At 34.2% G+C, this 19,989-nt stretch overlaps 1 protein-coding gene across 1 annotated transcript in view; it reads left to right on the top strand.

Moving 5' to 3' along the window:
• The window catches only part of LOC145678647 (aminopeptidase N-like), a 69,567-nt gene that overhangs the window by 23,307 nt on the left and 26,271 nt on the right, over nucleotides 1-19,989 (top strand). Inside the window, exons 5-10 of the mRNA XM_081749013.1 lie at nucleotides 909-1,092; nucleotides 3,463-3,619; nucleotides 7,112-7,193; nucleotides 11,261-11,444; nucleotides 15,556-15,745; nucleotides 19,395-19,675. Coding sequence (XP_081605139.1) covers nucleotides 909-1,092; nucleotides 3,463-3,619; nucleotides 7,112-7,193; nucleotides 11,261-11,444; nucleotides 15,556-15,745; nucleotides 19,395-19,675 — 1,078 coding nt within the window. The remainder of the gene's footprint in view (nucleotides 1-908; nucleotides 1,093-3,462; nucleotides 3,620-7,111; nucleotides 7,194-11,260; nucleotides 11,445-15,555; nucleotides 15,746-19,394; nucleotides 19,676-19,989) is intronic.

Here is a 19,989-nt window from a genome sequence, read left to right as displayed (position 1 = left end):
TCCAAATCACTAATCCAACTGAATACACTCTCACCTGAGAAGAGAAAGTGAACAAATTCTCCCCTGTTCAGTCCTGATATTCTTGACACCGTCTAGATAAACAACATAATGATCATCGCGCAAAGAGATTATTTCCATGCAATCTACGTGTCATTATGAAGCGTGAGATTAGGAGTCTTAAGTTATTGCAAATGTGTTAAAAATTGTTCCAGTTGTTTATGTGCATCCTCTCTGACTGTCACAAAATGGATCGTAGTCCACTATCTTAGTCAACACTAGTCATCACTATATTTACTACGTACCCCATTGCACGTGGCTCGAAATGCTCCTAAAGCAAGTGAAACAATGTTTTGGGCATTATCCAGCTGGGCCATGTTCGTCACACCTTCCAGTTTCTCAATGATTCCTGCCCGTGTGAAGACATCCAAATGATGGCATCCAAGATGAAATCACACATACATACATATTTCTACAATACAGATTTAAAATAACTCCTTACACCTTTTAAAGAAAAAATTTCAAAAACGCTAATACATATATCCGTTTTTTGTTAATGAGGAGTATATATACCAAGTTTTGTTTTCATAACTTGAGGGATTCGTGAGATACTAAACTATCTAAATGAATTATGTTCACATTCTTCTATTATAGTATGCATTTTAATCAAAATAATATGATAAATACTCAGATTAAAATAGCTTACATCTATGTTCTAAAATAATTTCAATCCGTTGTCGTTTTCATATAATATGAGACTAATCTTTAAAACTTCCCTTACTGTTAGAGATATTGTCCAATTCTCAATTTGAAGTACTTATAAATTCTTCAACTCTCAGTAATTGTCAATGAGATGTAAATAGAGGTAATATTCTATGTATGATATATTTTTATAATATGGTTATTTTCAGAGAATACAATCTCCTTTATAATCCTTCTGTAAACAACATTCGAAGGAAACAAAGCATTATTGGTGTCATGGCACATGAACAATCTCATCAATGGTTTGGTGATTTAGTAACGACGCACTGGTGGAGTGACATTTGGCTTAATGAAGGATTTGCTAATTTCTTTGAGCAGTTCGCCGTCAATGAAGTAAGTCTAAAGTTTTTTTTCAAAAAACCTCTTTCATGTTCATAGTAGTTTAGATTTTTTTAGTCAGCATTACTCTCTTTTCTGATTATTAATCCTCTCTCTTTATGTTTTGGAGAATTACAAGTGTTACTTTTGACAGAGGAAATCGAGTGAATTTTTTAAAAATAACGAATTGTAAGAGCAAATTAAAAGATTTGAAAGAAAATCGTCATATGAAATTTGCAGTGATTATGGTGTGGAAAGAATTACGTGATCATTCTACGTATTGCTACTTCTGTATGACTAAAGTTGGAGGAATAACAGTTAAGACAAGAAATACTGTCGTACATCCCAACATTCCATCGGCAATATTCGCAGTGCCCCACATTGATGGACTTCCCGTTCCGTGAGTACCTGACGAATGAAACTTACAGGAAGAAGAGTAGGAAATGAATAAAGGTGTATGCAACGTGTTGTCAGGTAATGAAGGAAGAAAATATCTAAGTTTTCAAGAAATCAACAAGCCATACCTCATCAACAATCAGAATTAAAAGATCTCGATTTGTCTAAAAAGCAGGATGAGTTATTGGCATCAAGACTGAAAGGTTGGAATATTTTGGTTAAAGGCACTGGAATATGTACTTCCCTAAAATTAGTGGCGCAAAAATAAGAGAAAGCATCTTTATTGGTCCCCAAATTTATACATTACTGCACAATTCAACGTTTGAAATTTACTTGAATTCTAATGAGTTGGTTGCATGGCTATCTTCTGCCAGCATCATCGAACACTTTCTTGGTAACGACAGAACTTAAAAATTGTACGAGAATTCTAACAATTCTACAAGAAAATAGACACCCTATGTCTCTCAAAATCCATTTCTTGAACTGTTACTTGCATTTCTTGGATATATATAAAACAACTGGAACGGTCTTACCCGTCCTCCCAATGTTGAAGACAGATTTATGCCGCTCATAGCAAATGTGTGCATTGCATATTTCAGCTGGAAGGGAGAGCTTGTAGAATTGAAATTTTTCACAGCCAAAAACAACTAACCTATTTGAAGAACATTACTTTGCTCTGTACATAGGAGAAGATTAAAGGAGGGCGAGGGCAACGGTAAATTTTATTTTAAGTGTCTTTGTTCTTAGAAATTCTTACAGCTAAAGGGTTAAGTACGATCTCTCAGAAGACGGTGTAGACGTTTATTCCTTAATCTCAAATGCTTAGATATCAAGAATTATAACTGGGATCATGTGAGTAAAGTAGTGAGGATTATTTATATTTGAAACTCATACATACCATTATTAACAATTGTCGATCCACTGGTGGATGAAGGTCTTTTAAATACTTTTTGACAACAATCTATCTTGGATAATTCGTTTCCAAGATATTCGAAGTGCAACATATGTAATTTCATCACATCATTTTTATGCTGTGTAGGTCGCTGTATGTCAACGGAATTATATCTGCCTATCTATCTGTTGTAGAAAATTAGAATAGCACCACTGAATGTACGTAATATATAATATGCTATATTACAATGTAATAGGGACTACTTTATTGATTGAAGTGTGTGCTATTCAAATATACAACGATAGTAAAACACAGACAACAAATTTGAAATCAGCGAAGAAGTTCAATAAATAACATTTTAATTCTCTTGTAACAAACACAAAGTTCAAATTTGTTCTCTAGTGTGGGTTAGCAATAAGTTAAAAAACTACAAGGTGTGAAGGTTTAGTTAGGGGATTGTATTGGGTTGGCTCATAAATACTGGCGATTTTTTTATTTTTGAGCCTTTAGCATCGAATGAAGATGACGCTTTATAGTACTGTGGGATCATTTCATTATTTCTGCCAATTTCTCGCCATTTGGCATGGATCTTCGTGAATATGCTGATTGAGTCGCTCCTCATCGAACGGAATGGAGCGTTAAGTGCGATGCATGTCTTTGAGGTCGAAATTGCCGTCTTTGAATCGCTTAAACCAATTCATCACCATACACATCTAAAACCTGTCGAGCAACTTCTGTGGCTTTAGCACCTCGAGTAAACATAAAAACAGAATATGTCAAAAATGCTCTTTTTTGTCGAATTGGCCATCCACTTTAGTGACCTGAAAACAACAAGAACTATATTAATACAAGAAACTAAAAACACTATTTTGTAGAACACATAATACTCTATCGAATAATATAATAATTGCAAATCATTGTATATCTCTTTTCCAAATACACCCTGTATATGATAGCTGCAGAACGAATTTTAGAAGATAGGCTCAGTATAGAAGGGCTTTCTCTTCGCTTTATTCTAACATAACACTGTTGTTGTTCCTTTGGCATGTAATTTTGAATCAATATTAATTTTAAGCTGCTTTGTATTTACTTTCTAGGTTGATGCTGAATATAAATATGATCAACAGTTCTTAATAGATCAAATTCAAGATGTATTTCCTCTGGATTCAACACGTAACACTAGACCTATTTCTATGAACGTGAGCACACCAAATGAAATTCAGGAAATGTTTGACTCTATCACGTACGAGAAAGGTATGTAAATTCAATGTATATGATTGGATTACTCTGGTGGAAAAATAGCGATATGTTCTACTGGCTTTATATTTGCAAGCTATTTAATATGAACTCTAATGTGAACATCCACGTGAACTATAATATGGATATTTTCGTGATTAGTTGTGTTTGTTTATTACGGAAATTGATATTACGTTTCTAAATCAATTATTCTAAATTATAAAAGTACCAATTATTAGTAATAGTAATAATACTCCTAGACATTAAATTTGTTCCAATCATATAGGGCAATTATAAATTTGCACAAAAGTACTTCTTACGAAATAACAAAAAGATGAAATTTTCTTTTCAAATGAAATTTATAAACCATATCAAGTTTAAACAGAATGAGATAACAATAGTCTCTCAGTACAAACAATTTAACAAGGATTGTATAATTGCCACTTTAGCAAGTCGGAACTATAACCTGACGATGAGCTCCATATACTATTATATCACTATATTTCTCAATTATTTTAATTTTGAACTTTAGCTTTAAATCTTGCAGCTTAAATACATTATTAATAATAAAAATTAACAACTCGCCTTCTGGACATTGAGGTGAAACGAACTATGTGTACTCAGATCGTCTTATAAAATATAGACCAGACGATCTTAATGAAACCACATACACTATTTCAAAATATAAATTCACTAACTGTAGAAATGAGAGTGTATGCGTATCATAGATACAGAAACTTCAATTCACTTCTGATATTTTCGGAAATCAATAGGATTTTTGTAAAAATTAAAACACCATGAAGGATGTCATTCAAACATTAAAGAAAGATCATGCACTATCCTTTCAGGATATTCAAATGGATATTATAAATCCTTGCAGCAGTCGGTTGTGTGACACTACATGCATAGCAGGAACTCGATTACAGGATCCAATTATAAACGCAGAGTTGGAAAAAATTGAACACATCTTACGCGGGAAAATGTTTTTGGTTATGTGCAAATCTTTCTGCTTCTCTACTCACTGATACCACTTTTATACGTGTAAGTTGCAAATAGTTGTTAATGTTTTTAATTAGGAAGATAACTTGTAAAATGTGAAGTCTTATATAGGCTAGATGCCACCAACTACGAAACCTACCTGAGATTCCGCTTCTTCCATGGATGACTCTCTCCACCAGTGGATATGGAGACTGAGCAAATATCCATTTCAGAAGCCTAAAGTTTGAGTCGTCATCTCGAATCGAGAAATTTTGAGATTTGTATCTGTTGCATATCGGAAGGTATTACAGATTTTGGCTTGGGACATGGAAATCCCTGGAAGATACGTGTAATAAATAACATGAAAATCGTATGAATTAACTTCTTAGCATGATCGATTATAAATCCATTAGCATTACTATCAAATTGCAATTATCGTTAAGTCACCACTATAATTGTTGGTGGCAGTCTCACCATCATAATTGATACAAGAGCATTTCATTAAAGAAATCACTTAGCCTTATAGGATTTAGTTCTGTAATTTATGTATGCGGCCGTACAATTTAGAAATCATATTAAGTTTTCTTCGCCGTCATCTAGTTAATTTTCATGCCAGAATAAAGCACAAGTTGTTATTTCAGGTATTAGATAAGATCTTAACCCTGAGTTCATAAGATAAACAATATATAAAATATAAGGATGTTTTGGAACAGAGGATTCAGATAGTGAATCATGTTGTTACGTAATTACGCATACTAAAACCCTAATTCGTTTTGAATCAAAAGACATGCGGGAGCAATTACAGTTAATCGAAGAGTCACGTGAAAAAATTACAGTAATCGGAGCAGTTGAGAGCAAGATTATGTAACCAACAGTCAACCATTAACCAGAAATTTAAAAATTATAGAAATCCTCGACAATGTATCTTTATTTTTAGGCTGGTTTATATAAATTATAAAATTAGACTAACACAAAGTTAGTCATAACTTTAATATTAAACCAGTGTTGTGTATTTCATATCAGTATGCCAGTAAAATATCAGTAAATGTTTTATTGATATGACGAAAGATCAGTAAGTTTGTTTCCTAGGGGACTTACCTATGTTTATTGGAAATTCACTAATTTATGCTTTATAGATAAAGAAGCAATTTCTTTTCTATAAATTTAAAATTTCATTCATTGAAAATCTTCAGTTAATATAGCGAAAAGGTACAGAAATAAATTTGGAATTCCATTTTAATGTAATGGAATTCAGAAATTAGTTTTCAAAAATCATTTAAATGTCCATACGATAAGCCGACATTGTAATCAGCATTATTAATCATTACGACAAAAATAAACGAAATTCCAATAATAACTATTTTTACTAGTTAAAGAATTCAAATTAAATATATCAACTAAAAATTCGAATACAGCTTTCATTTCTCATATTTATTTATTTATTTTAAATACCCGAAGTCGCAATCCAATATTTCGACAATATTGGGCAAGTTGACAATATTTGGATGCCCTTTTCACGAGTAAATCTACCCCTACGACTGTATTGGATACTTCCATCACATGAAAAATGATATTCTTTTAATTCTATGTTATATCCTTCATGTTATCCATTAGACAATAATAATAATAATAATAATAATAATAATAATAATAATAATAATAATAATAATAATAATAATAATAATAATAATAATAATAATAATAATAAAGAGGAAACGCATTTCGCACGTTGCCGCAGGAACACACACCCACGTTCCCACCTTAAAGACCAATAATTTTGCAGCATCTTCACAGACTGGCATCAACTATACTGATTAACTTGTTATAAAGAACCTTGGGAAGTAAGTGAAACCGGGAATGCTTAAATTCGAAAAGAGCTCTGAAATAACATTAAATTGAATAAATTAAACAATGAGTACCTTAAATTATAATAGAACTGGGTATGAGTATACTTGAGGAAATATCAGTATCAGTTTATTCGAAATACACTAATTTATGCTTTATAAACATAGAAACAGTACAATCTAACTTTCGTATCTTTAAAATGTTTTCATTGAAAATCTTCACTTGATACAACGAAAAGATACAGAAATGAATTTAGAAGTCAATTATTTTGTTCTACCAACTCAGTGGGATTTACATACAGAATAAAATTAGATACGGAACATTAACAGTAAATGAAAATAAACTACAAATTGCCATACACATATAAACATAAAATATATTTATGAAATTATATGTATGATATGGTAGAGTTAAATATCCTAGTAAAGCATAAATAAAAATAAGAAAGAAAAAATGTGACAAAATGTGGTCTATTTCAACCACGTAGTACAAACAATAGTTTTAATAAAACATATTAAGAAAATACTATAAACTCTAAAATATACTAATGTTTTCTGGTGCAACATGTTAGCTAAAGCCCTATATCTAGTTGATTGTTGAGAATGTTTTTAAAAATCGGAGGAAATAAATCTTACTACATATCTGTATAACAGCAGTAATCCTAAATCCGTCATTCTTTTATTCCAGGCGCTTCCATCATAAGAATGCTACAACATATCTTGACACCTGAAGTGTTCCGTCAGGGTCTTAACCGCTATCTAAATGACAGGTATAGTTTATTTCTCTAATATAATTATGCATGAAGACAGTCCAACAAATAAAGTAAAAAAATTATTTTCATGATTGCTATGAAATTGTATTATTTTCTGACGTAGTTCTTTGTTACGTCATGACAGCCTCCTATTTTGCTACAAAGGTCTTTGTTCCGACAACGTAGAATTCTGTAGAATGCTCACAAACGACTGAAAAGCTGCTTTAATCATGTACTCGTCCTTATAAACATTGATACTCTGAAGTGTCCTTTTTGCTACTATGGTTGTTGGCACATTCGCCTTTGGTATACAAGGTTCTAGGTTATATTTCCGGCTGGAGAATATTAAACGCATAATTGTAGATCAGATTCCTCATTGAGTAGAGTTTTTCCCCACTTCCAAATGGACGACTTTCACGTCCATAGAATCTGATACTGCATGTGATACTTCAGGCATACTCTGATGTTAACAGAGCTCCCTGGTTTTTAGGAGATCCCGGAAAGGGTTTGCACTCTTGCAAATTGTTGTTATAACGTAGGACTTTGTACGTTGCAATGCTGGGACGACAGCTGCCACAAAGAGGAATAATGTAAACTTGACTTTAAACGCTCCGGTACCGAAACTGGAGCATCACCCTCGAAATCGAATTCTCAGTTGACTCTAGTAATACACCTGTGTGATAGTCGAGGACCAGGTTAATCCAATGCAATACCAGAAATATACTTGGACCAATGCAATACCAGAAATATTAATGTTTCTGTAACATTCCAATACAAAAATAAAACTATGAAAAGAAAATTTTTATTCACTGGTTAATGTGAGAGAATGACTAATGTTAATTAACAATATACCTGCTAATGAAAGAGAATGTAAAATCAATGTCTTTAACTGAACAATACAAATATCATATTTACCAAAATCGAGGTTACTTGCAAACACAAATAATTTTATTATGAAAAGCAATCAAAATGTAAAGTTCAAACTTCAATAGGGACAAGTAAATGTCATTTCACCCTGCGAAATTAATCTAGACTTCCAAACTATGGAAAATCAATATCAAACTTGAAATAGTACATTTATAACTTCTGGTTGCAATAGAGGAATAAATATAAGGGTGGAACCCGTTCCTTAGACTCTGAAGCCATATCAGACAAAGATTACTCGCTATTGCTTATTGTTATTTCTCTATAAAGAATAACATTAAAGTTGGAAATGGTGATTGAAGTCTATCACTTTCGGCTTCATTAATGGAATAAATTCAGATGTATAACAAGTTTTTGGTACTGAATCCATATGAAATTCTGCTTGTCGCCATTTTCGTTTTATCCATTATGATATCAAGTGTTGTAACCAACAATTTGCAGATTTTTACCACTTCTGGTTTCAACAGATAGATAAAAGTCGAGAGAAAACTCATTCTTCGGACCTCGAATTTGAGTTAAAGAACACTTTTGATACCATTTTCAGTTTTTCCTTTATGGATATAAATATTGGTCCTGGAAATACTAGTACTCTCACACCATTTCTGATTTTCGTAGAACGTTGTGAGTGGTGACTTTGCTCGCTTAAATGCTGCATTCATTATTAAACGTTGATTGTGGTTATGTATTACAATTCTTGTTCTATGGTCATCAATTCTGTTGCACTCTTCCGTTTAAAATAGAGAGTTAAAGGAGGAAATGTGACCTATTCATAGGACGCTAAATCAACTGAAGAAAACAGCTTCTCGATATCTCTTGCTGTGTTTGCCCTACGGAAATCAATATTGACACCAGAAGTATTAGTGGTTTCAAACACCTTCGATTGCCATAGTGTTGTAGTAATGATGGTTTGCTAACTTCAGATGCTGAATCGATTGTGCAAAACGCTTGTTGCTCTATTACTGTTTCTTTTCTATCAAGATGAAATCAGATTTCTGCCATATCCGGTTTTAATAGTGAGTTAACTGAATTTCATTTCGATCCAGTGCTCGATGCATAAGGTGTGTTAATTTAATACTTTTTTTTTATCTACATCAGATATATAGATTGTCCGGATAATAATGTATAGTTTTCATAAAACATTTTCGAGACCCCAAACGTGACAATCCATAATATACAAAAAGCAAAGTAATATATCAAAGTTTTTTACCTACCTTATTAGTACCACTGCAACGTATCCAACGCTGTGGGAGATGTTCATTCAGATACCCTCTCACGTCATTATAGAAGTGGAGTGGAGTTCCATCCTGTCCGAAAAAGAAATCTCGGAAATGTTCTTCACGATATGGTATCAACCACATTTGGAGTATATCAAGAGACGAGTGTTCCTTTAAAGTTCTTTCTAAAGAATGTCCCAAGAAGCTTTGTTCAGCACATGGCAGGAAAGACATTCAACATCATAGAATCTCTGACATGCTTATTAATGATTCGCGGAGGGTGTTCCGAACTTCAGAACTGAACATTATGCCAGTTGAATTTGCCGTTGATTTGGAAGGTCTTCTCCTCACTGAAAGCTACCTTGTCTCTAAAATCATCATTTTCCAGAAACCTTAAGATGTTTACTTTGAAGACAGCGCGAAGTTTTCTGTAATCTTCAGTGAGTGTCTGCACAAGTTACAGCACGTAAGCCTTGAATTTCAAACAGTTACGAGGAACATCTCAGTTGATCGGGCCAATGCTAATTCGCTGCCTGCTTTTAGAACTAACTTCGAGGGGCTACGGTGGAAATACTGCTGAGCTCTATCCACTGTCTCCTCTGAATGAGAAGGAAGGCCGGTAGTTTTCCTTTGCATAGGGAACCTATCTCCATGAATGCTTAACTAAGTTCTAGTTACTTGGATAGGTCTCAAAATGTCGTTTAAAGTTGCGTTGAATTGTGATAACAGATGCGTATTTCATAGCACAAAATGCCTTCTGTTGTTGTGTAGGTGCTATCTTAAGAAAAAAGATCTGGTACTCGGAACGGCGGGTATTTCAATTAAAACTTGTAGTATCTAATAGCAATCCTTGTCACTTATACTCCTCTCTACATACTGAGAACCTAGAAAATTAAAGAAATTGGTACAATGTTTTTTAGACATCCTATGTATAGTAACTGTCAATGAGAACTTGCGTTGTGTCTTATTTCTTGCTATAAACAACACTTCATGCGGTATATTAATCGATTTATATCAAATACTGTACAACGTAGTATTTCTCCTATAATACCTCACCAAATTAGTATTGTGAGTGAATTAATTTTCTGACAGTATTTATACGAATAACAGTGCAACTATGTCAAATGTTATTTATACTAGAAACATATGGAACATAAGATAATACTCATATAAATGTTGTTAAAAAAGTTTAAAATTCCTTAAGTGAACTTTTCTGTATAAAATTCCTTAAATAAACTTTCCTTCACGTTTTTCTATTAATTCTTGTACTCCATGTTTCTAATGACTGTTTTGCTATTCCTTCAGACATATTCACAATTGTTAAACTTCTTGAAATTGCAAACGACGACGATGCTGTTTGTGCTTCTAATACACTGTTCAGCACATGCGTAAACAAGGAATGATACTTGCAACCATTTATATTATTGACGCAACTAGGTTTACTATGCGTGGAACTGTAAAAACGATAGGACATAACAATTTTCTCACATTATCGTGGTAATATGGGAGGTAATTTTTATATGATTTATAACATAAATTTTATTTGCAATGGCCCAGTCAAGTATAACTATATTTGTATGGTTGTTATGGCTTTTCAGACTCGTTGTTAGAGTGCGCAACTTCAAATGAACCCAGAAAACTACGCGCATTATAAAAATGATTTTATTCGGAATTAGCATTCCATATTTCTCCGTCTGAGTTGAATGTTTGGACTTCTCCATATCGTCAGGAATTTATTTTCGTTTGGCTTAAACTAGACGCTGCCCTGGGCTAAGAATGGGAAAACTATCAGATTTGTAGTTAGAAATGGCTGTCGAATTCAGTGTTGCTGATACAGTGCTTTTTGCTAGAGATCCACGAACGAAAAAATACAAATTTATCTTAAACTTGCCTTATTACCATTTTTGAAAAATATAATTTCCAGACTTGCTTTCCATTTTGCTGTAGAGCGTATGGTTCCGGAACACGACCTGCTTTGTATGAAGCTCTTAATTCCGTGGCACATGAAGCAGGAACATTAGCAGACGATCTCAGCGTGGAAGAAATTTTTGAGTCTTGGACTCTGCAAGCGGGATATCCTCTCGTGACAGTGGAAAGAAACTATGAATATGGCAGTGCATATGTCAGTCAGGTAAGCAATTATAAAATATATAGGAACAGTAACAGTATATGCCACACGCAATGAGTTGGGGATACTTTCGGAGAGGTTTATATTAGGAGGATCCATTCCTTGTTATTTCTTAGGTCTTTAATGCGATTAAAGTTTTTTTTATATAATTTCTAGTAAACACAAAATTTTATTATACAAATAAAATTGAAAAGCACATAATACACTTAATTTTGAATAAAAATATCTTCCTTTAATTTTCGGAAGTTTTTCTTTATTCAACACAACAAGTTCACACATATGATGTGGTTCAATAAATCGTCATTAGCCAAAATAACCACATCTTTTCATAATTTGCATATTTACTTAACAAAATATGTGTTGCTGAACTATGTATGCAATCCGTCCGATCCGATAAAGCTGCTGTAACCTCTTCTAGTTGAGCCAAAACCCACGAAACCTTCGTCTTATCAATGTTATGTTTCAGTTTGTACGTGCTGAATTATCGTGTTTATGGTACTGAAATGTTGCGGAAAGAGATCAGTCATTTGGAAGACTACATATATCATGAGTCTTTTCCACGCACATGTTTCGTACAATCGAATAATAATACAGTCTGGGAAAGATGGTTTAGTCATCGAGGGACCTTACTTAAAGATATCATGATCAGGTCCTTATAAATAAAGGGCCCGTCTTTCGCCAAAAAAGGGGCCCGTTGGCGGTTAGCAGCATAAGTTTCGCCTGACGTGCCTTATGGAATACATCGACTGTCAGACTAGAACACTCTCCATTGCAACGTGACATGAGATCTCCATGATAAGCGTACGCAATGTTAGGAGTTTGAGACTCGGGTTCGGTTCCTAGTGATAGCTCATATGGTCCGGATCACACGTTATGTCTCATGAAGCGTCGGTGTTGGAAGGAGCACTAAACTCAAATTATACCATCCATCGTGACATGAACCAGAGACTAAATGTGGTGCAATTACTGTCAGGCACTACATCACCATCATTGCCTATAGTTTGTAGATAAGGTCGTATTTCAAAACCTTCTCCCGAGGCCCATCGCTCTACGTAAGACAGACTCCACGAAAGAGATTTGCCTGTATCAAAATAAAAGGCGCTTGTAGATCTTGATGAGGTCTATGTTTATCTCTCTCGTAATAGTAACATCGGATATTACATATCGAGGCTTCTATTTCCAGAGACTGCAAAGTTTTATGATGGCACATTTTTACGAAAATTTTCTAAGGGAATCATGATTGTCGTCCGATATGATTACGAGAGGAAGATGGACAAAAATGTGAAGGTAAATGCTGTCTACTTCCAGAAATTCAACATGATCCCAATCTTTCTCTTATTTGCACGGAACAAATAAACTAGGTGTAGATTCTCATGGACATATCCCCCAACAATAAAGCCAGACCATTATTCCTGTTTTGTCATGACATAGAGCCGGAAACGGAAGATAATGTTATTCCTTCCCATGATAATGCTCTTACTTATGCCGAACGACTTTATACACATTTGGATTGTTAAAGCCATGTCTACTTATAACATATCTGACTGGCGTACTGAGAAACATGCAAGGTTGAATAGGATTAAATTTTTATGCCTCTTCTGTAACCTAGTTTGTTCGGTTAACTTTTGCAATATTGCGACACAGTGAATAATACTGTTGGTTCGATAGTACATAAATCGTAGCGGCGAGACGGGTTTAGATGATAAGTACACTTTCAAAATCGTTAGGATGCCGTGTAACTTAATTTTTTTGTAGCAAACATGTCAGTGAGAAAAAAATCTAAAACTAAGATTTCATATAATTTATTAACACATATAAAGTTACTTGTATGTAGTACAAGAATTAAACAAATAACGAAACATTTTTCTCAAAACAAGATACGTTAAATGCTCGTACCACTTAACCCTTTGGGGATCCTGGCTTTTTGGGCTATTTTTTAGACTTTCAGTCAAACAGCTACTGTATTGTCACTATTTATCCTAGGATCATGGTTCATACCTCATTCCCTTCAGAATAGAGCTGGCTTTCAAATGATACTACTTGCGTGCTCATACCATATACCAGAAGCGGGGAAAAAATGTCAAAGTGAAAATTTCGGAGGGAAAATTTTTTTTCTCGAACTTTGGCCCCCCTGGACCCCCCTGTGTGATCGTAGCCATCTAAAAAAATCTGAGAAATAGTACTTAGTATACTGAATGTGTGGGCCAAATTTCAAGTTTCTATCTTGAATAGTAAGGGCGGGAGAATTTTTATCAAAAATTCCCACAGTGCCCCAAAGTACCATAAAACACTACGATCTCAGGGAAAAAAATCCTGAGACATCCCTAATTACCCTAGGCTATAATCCGCCAATCATTCAATTCAGAATAGAACTGTCTTTTAGGCGGTACCATTCATATGTCTCCATCATGTATCTAAGGCGGGAAATTCCTGACAAAAGGGATTTTTGGGGGCAAAATTTCCCTTTTTTCAAATTTGCCCCTCTGGACCCCCCTGTTTTTCGCAAGAAATCGGAAAAAAACTTCTGGTAAATACTACTCGGTGGGCTGAATGTTTGTGCGAAATTTCAATCTTCTACGTGAAAAAATAGGCCTGCCAGAGAAAATTTCCCTACTTTGCCCCACTTTTACCCTATACAGAAGTATATTTGGATAAAAATTCACTGAGACGGCCCTAATTACCCTAGAATAATAATTCGACCGTCGTTCTCTTCAGAATGGAACGGCCTTTCAGACGGTATGACTCACGTGGTCCTATCATGTTTTTTTTTGGCGGGAAAATGACGAAAAACGGGATTCTTGGGGTAAAAAATCCCTATTTTTACCCCTTTGCCCCTCTGGTTCCCCCCTGTTTTAGCACTGACATCGGAACAAAAAATCTGGTAAATAGTACTCGGTGGACTGAATGTTCGTGCAAAATTTCAATCTTCTACGTTCAAAAATAAACCCGCCAAAAAATATATACCGACAATGACCCATATTTCCCTATATAGAAGTAAATTTTTCAAAAAATCCCTGAGACATTCCTAATTACCCTAGAATAATAATTCGACCGTCATTCTCTTCAGAATAGAACGGCCTTTCAGACGGTATGACTCACGTGGTCCTATCTTGTATGTAAGGCGGGAAAATGACGAGAAACGGGATTTTGGGGGTAAAAAATCCCTATTTTTACCCCTTTTCCCCTCTGGTTCCCCCCTGGTTTGGCACTGACATCGGAACAAAAAATCTGGTAAATACTACTCGGTGGACTGAATGTTTGTGCAAAATTTCAATCTTCTACGTAGAAAAATAAGCCCGCCAAAAATTGAACATAAGCTTAGAAAATGAGAAAATAAATTTTTGACTTATGACGTCATCACCTCCTATGTCTGGACGCAGGACGATCTGAAACCGTACGTAATGTCTTCTACAAGGCCTCTGGACTTGGAAAACAAACAAACAAACAAAAAAAAAAACCCGGACGAAAAAGCTCAAATAGAAGAGAAATAACGCAATGTACTATGAAAAGTGCATATGGTACAAATTGTACCATAGGATCCCCAAAGGGTTAAAAGAGACCATTAAAATTAAATTTGAAAAATTACTGAATAATGCCAATATAATAAAAAAAATATCTAAAGTACTGTATTTGATTGTCTAATTATAACTATAGACTAATGGCCCATTAAACAGAAATTGTTGAGACCAATAAGGCCTCGGTTGGCCGGAATTTTGGCTAAATTTGAATAACGAGGTGTTGATATACTATACAATATATGTGTATGCAAACTGGAAGATATTTCTTGACCTTTACAGCACAACTCAGGACATGTGCTAAAGATAGATGGGAATGGGGGAATGTTTGAATATAGCTAACGCATGGTAACAGTGAACTTACTCTTTGATAAATAGCTGTTGTCCAAAAATAGATACTGTGCTCATTGTTGTGTTTTCTAAATAAAAATTGTTCATGGTTAAAGTTTTTTTGAGCATTTCTTTTAACCCTAAAATGCAGTTAATTGTTATTCTGTTCTATGGGATTATTGTGATTATTATATAGATATACAGAGAAATCATGGAGTCTTAAGTTAGGTGCAAAATATGATGACGATGCTTCTTTGTGTCTTTCTTAGCAAAGATTTCTCACCGATGGTTCTACTGATAACAAAACTCTTTGGTGGATTCCTGTGACTTTTACCACCCAAGAGGAATTGGATTTTAACGATACTTCTCCGTTTGACTTCCTAAGAAAAGAAAAATCAATCTTAATAGATGGCCTTCCAGGTGACGACCAATTTGTAATCTTCAATATTCAACAAACAGGTAAGTATACACAAAATTATTTATTTACCTAATAACAGAAGGGTCAATTTTAGGATATGAAGAAATTAGATATTCATATTAGGAACATGGGAACAAATTTATTCAATAAGTTCTAATTCATCTCACTTTTAACTTACATTCAATGCATCATATTTGAAGAACATCTGATTGAAACACAACCCTTCGTAAGATTTTAACGTCAACATTAAGATTTCAATGGAGGAATTGATTTCGTAGCGAGACTCTTACAACGAATGTATCGTCGACAGCTTTCAAACTATTTACGAACATTTGAATATTTTTAAGTGTTACCGTCACAACAAACTCATCTCTCGTTCTAAGGGATTGAAAATAAGGTGATATCAGGCTGGTGTTACCGATCGTCCGTAAGTTACGACATTATCTGTGGCATCTAATATGCACAATTACGTTACGAAGGATACAATAATAATAGTTTGGTACTTTCAAACAAAATCACTATCCAATCTGACAGTGTAGAATACCTGATCAATGTAAGAAGTAGTATACACATTTATATTCAACATTTTACGCTTTTAATGTTTTAAACGGAGGACTTTTAAAATGAATCGGCTCCAGCCCTTTCCTCTTCATTCCAATATGCGTTAAAGGAACGTCCGTAAAACCAAAAGATAATTTATGCGTACAATCTATTGACTTGTATACTGATTCACTGATCATTAAATCTCAGAAACCACTTTTGCTGGGATATTAACTTTTTGTACAAGTATTCTTCTTGGGTCCTAAGCAAGCTCTCAATTTAAAGGGGATACTTAAATGTTTCTGGGCACTTTCTATATCTTGAAAACAATTAGGCGTAGAACTTTGAAATTGTATATAGTCATTTTTCTTCCATCATACGATCTACGCAAAATCTAATTTCGATAGATGTGGTCCTTTACGGGGAAGAAAGTTTTAATGATTTTTAGGGCATTTGCTAGATCTCCGGAATTATTACGACCGGATCTTTTAATTTTGGGTAAGTATTTTCCTTGCATACTAGGTTGTAAACACGACAGGATTTTGCAAAATACTATACTAAAACTGGAAATGTGCTTGAGGTTTTTCTTCCGTCTCCAGTACAGGAGGTACTGAAGCTTAAATTATTTTACAAACGTTCATTACGTTCATTATGCGTTCTAGTTGATAATAAGACAGAACTACAAAACCCAATTCCTTGGTAGGGAAAGGAGGATCTGAATAATTTTAACAGTTTACAAGATCTCTGAAACTGTTAGCCTAGAAGCTTAGAAACTTCTTAACTTTTCACGAACTGATGACAATAATAAAGAGGAAATGTGATGCCTAAGAGGAAAAAGGGATCTTGAAAATATTATTTGATGTTCGAAACAGTTCGTAAACAATTAAAATTTAAAAGAATAATTTTTGTAAAATACTTCTATTAAACACATAATTCCATATATATGTGACTCAACAGGAATAACGCTGATTATGTAGTTTCATCAGGTCTTGGAAACGGGAAATCAAAGTTCTGTAGAAATGTTTTCCTTTTACATCAGGCTGAGAATAATGCCAACGGTTAAAGAGATACGATCTGTATGGAGAAAGAAAGTGGACTAGAAAATATTTCCGCAGTTCATAGTAGTTTCGTAGTTGTTAGATGGAAGAAATTGATGTTTTTATAGATGTGCTCCTTGAATCTCAGACTGGGAATACTTTACGAAATACACTTACATGAGGGAAATAAAAAGTTACTGGAACTCATTCTGTTGTTTACCAGATTTCTGAAACTACTACTCGCAGAAACTAGAAATATTATACACACAAACGTTGTCAATGAATCTTAGACTAATGATGTATCTGAACTTCCACTCGAAGAAAGGGAGGGGTCAAATATTCTTCAACCTTTACCGCAACTTCTGGATTTTCAGTGTAAGAATTATCAATTTCATACACACACACTATCTTTGAAGTCAGGGTTGAAAATAACACATAATTTTAACGAAAAGTACCCCTGAGATAGGAAAGGTGTCTTGAATACTTTTTGATCATTTAACACATCTCCGAAGCAGTTAGGGTTTGAAGCTTGAAATTTCGTACAGATTTCCTTATTGTACAGCACTCTAAGTTGAAGGTAAGACGGAATTTAACGGAGTGCAATCCCTAAGGAAAAATTGTACCTTTAAATTTATCAGCCTTTAACCAGATATCGAAACAATTTGAAGTAGGTGAATGAAATTTTGCACTATATCTTCTTCAGACTCTTGATCGTAAGGCAAGAGTTTCTGAATTCAATATCTAACAAGGGTTCAACGTTTTCTTACTAGAGGAAGCTGAAATTTTGTTCTAACACTCTCTGTGTTTTATTATCATATGTTAAAACTTGAAACATTTCTCCATTATGACCTTCCGGATCAGAAAATGTTATTCTGTAGATGACAACGGCTTTAAATTTGTATTGTTAATTTGTTTTGTATTCTATTCCAGAAAAGTGAGCAATTGTAGCAGTTATCATGGCAACATTTCATAAAAATGCTGCGCTCAGGATATATATTCATGATTAACCCATGACCACTGTTATTTGCATAGTACCCCATCTATATACCACTGTTATGATTATGATAGTTTCTTTCAGTATCACCTCTATTTTCATGGGGAGTAGCAAAACTATCTTCTGAAAAGGCATCATTAAAAGTCAGGTGTAGAGTATGGAATTGCATTTCAATTTAGATACTACCTTGCAAGATGTGTTTTCCAAACTGTACATTCATTTAGTCTCACCAAATTTATTGTTGGTTCGTTGTTTACATTTCTTAATAGTACATTTTCCTTCAAAAATTAACAAAGAAATAATTGCGAGGGGCGTTCGATATATCTGTCAGTGATCATCCCAGTCGTGAAGGATCTCAGCCCACAGCAATCATTTTTGCGAACATTAGGTTCTTTGATCAAATGGTTATTGATAATCATTCCATAAGCTATGGTAAAACTGCAAAGATGTGGGATCATTCGTTTGGAAGAGTAAAACACGATAATTCATGACCACTTGGTGTGTCAAAAATTAAGTGCACACTTGATCCCAAAACAGCTTTCCGCTTTCGACCGACAAAAAATATTTGGAATCTGTACTGAATTGGAGAAGCGTTCGTACAAGGAAGAACTTAATGTCAAGTGATTTACACCCGTTTATACCCTTAAAATCCTCAGAAGTCAACCTTTACACGGTTATGATAAAGGTAAGCTCTATGAACTGGAATCCGTAAGGCATACTGACAAACATTTCTACGCTGAAGTCTTCCAGGTGTTAGTTGAACGCTGCGATAAATGTATAACTGTAGCAAAGGGACCATGTGGAAAAATAAATGACGTTTTCTTAAAATTTGTTCTATTTTTTTTTTAGAAAAACAAAACGCCCTCTAATGATTTGAACGCTCACCATATAAGCAACTTTGATACACATTTTAATTCAAATGGTAGGTCTGACGTAGGTTTTTGGGATAGTAGTCTTAGAAAAAAATGCTTTGGGAGCGAGGCTGAAGTAAAGCTACGTGTAATTTCTAGATATGTGTGTGTTTGCAATTCTTTACCCAATACCCCACTTGGAAATAACTTTACTAAATTAGATTCTCATTTATTTTAAATCTCTACATTGAAACAATCTTTATGACAGGTTATTACAGAGTGAATTATGATGATAGAAATTGGCAGCTGATTGCTGATTTTCTGGAGTCTGAAGATGGCCTTAACATCAGTGCCTTCAATAGAATTCAGCTGCACGATGACTCCTATGATTTATATGATGCTGGACTTATAAATATAACTGTACCGTTGGAACTCACAAGATATATGAGCAGAGAAGTTGAATATGTGCCGTGGTACGTGGCCTTAAACAACATATTTCAATTGCTGAATCTACATCTGAAACACCAAGATATTTATAACACTTACAGGGTAAGACCTATTTAAATAGGAATAGACTCAAACGACACTGTTGTGATTTTAGTAACGCTTTAATTGTTTAGTGTGTTAAGTCCATTTCTTTGTCAGCTTTCAATGGTAGAGAGTGTTCAGTTTTCGTAGCATTGTGAAATCTAATATTCTAGCTAAGTTGAATATTTATCATTAAAATAATTATATAAAAATATACATAACAGAAAATACAACGTCGACCAAAACTAGAGTATGGAGATTACATCAATGATCCACAATGGGGACGTAAAACACAGTATTGGCGCTCTAACAGACCATTGCTCTAATATGCATTG

The sequence above is a fragment of the Thermobia domestica genome, chromosome 2 (genome assembly GCF_964235325.1).
Source record: "Thermobia domestica chromosome 2, izTheDome1.hap1.1, whole genome shotgun sequence".
NCBI lineage: Eukaryota > Metazoa > Arthropoda > Insecta > Zygentoma > Lepismatidae > Thermobia > Thermobia domestica.
The sequence above is the reverse complement of the archived record's forward strand: the minus strand, read 5'-3'. Positions and strand labels throughout refer to the sequence as shown.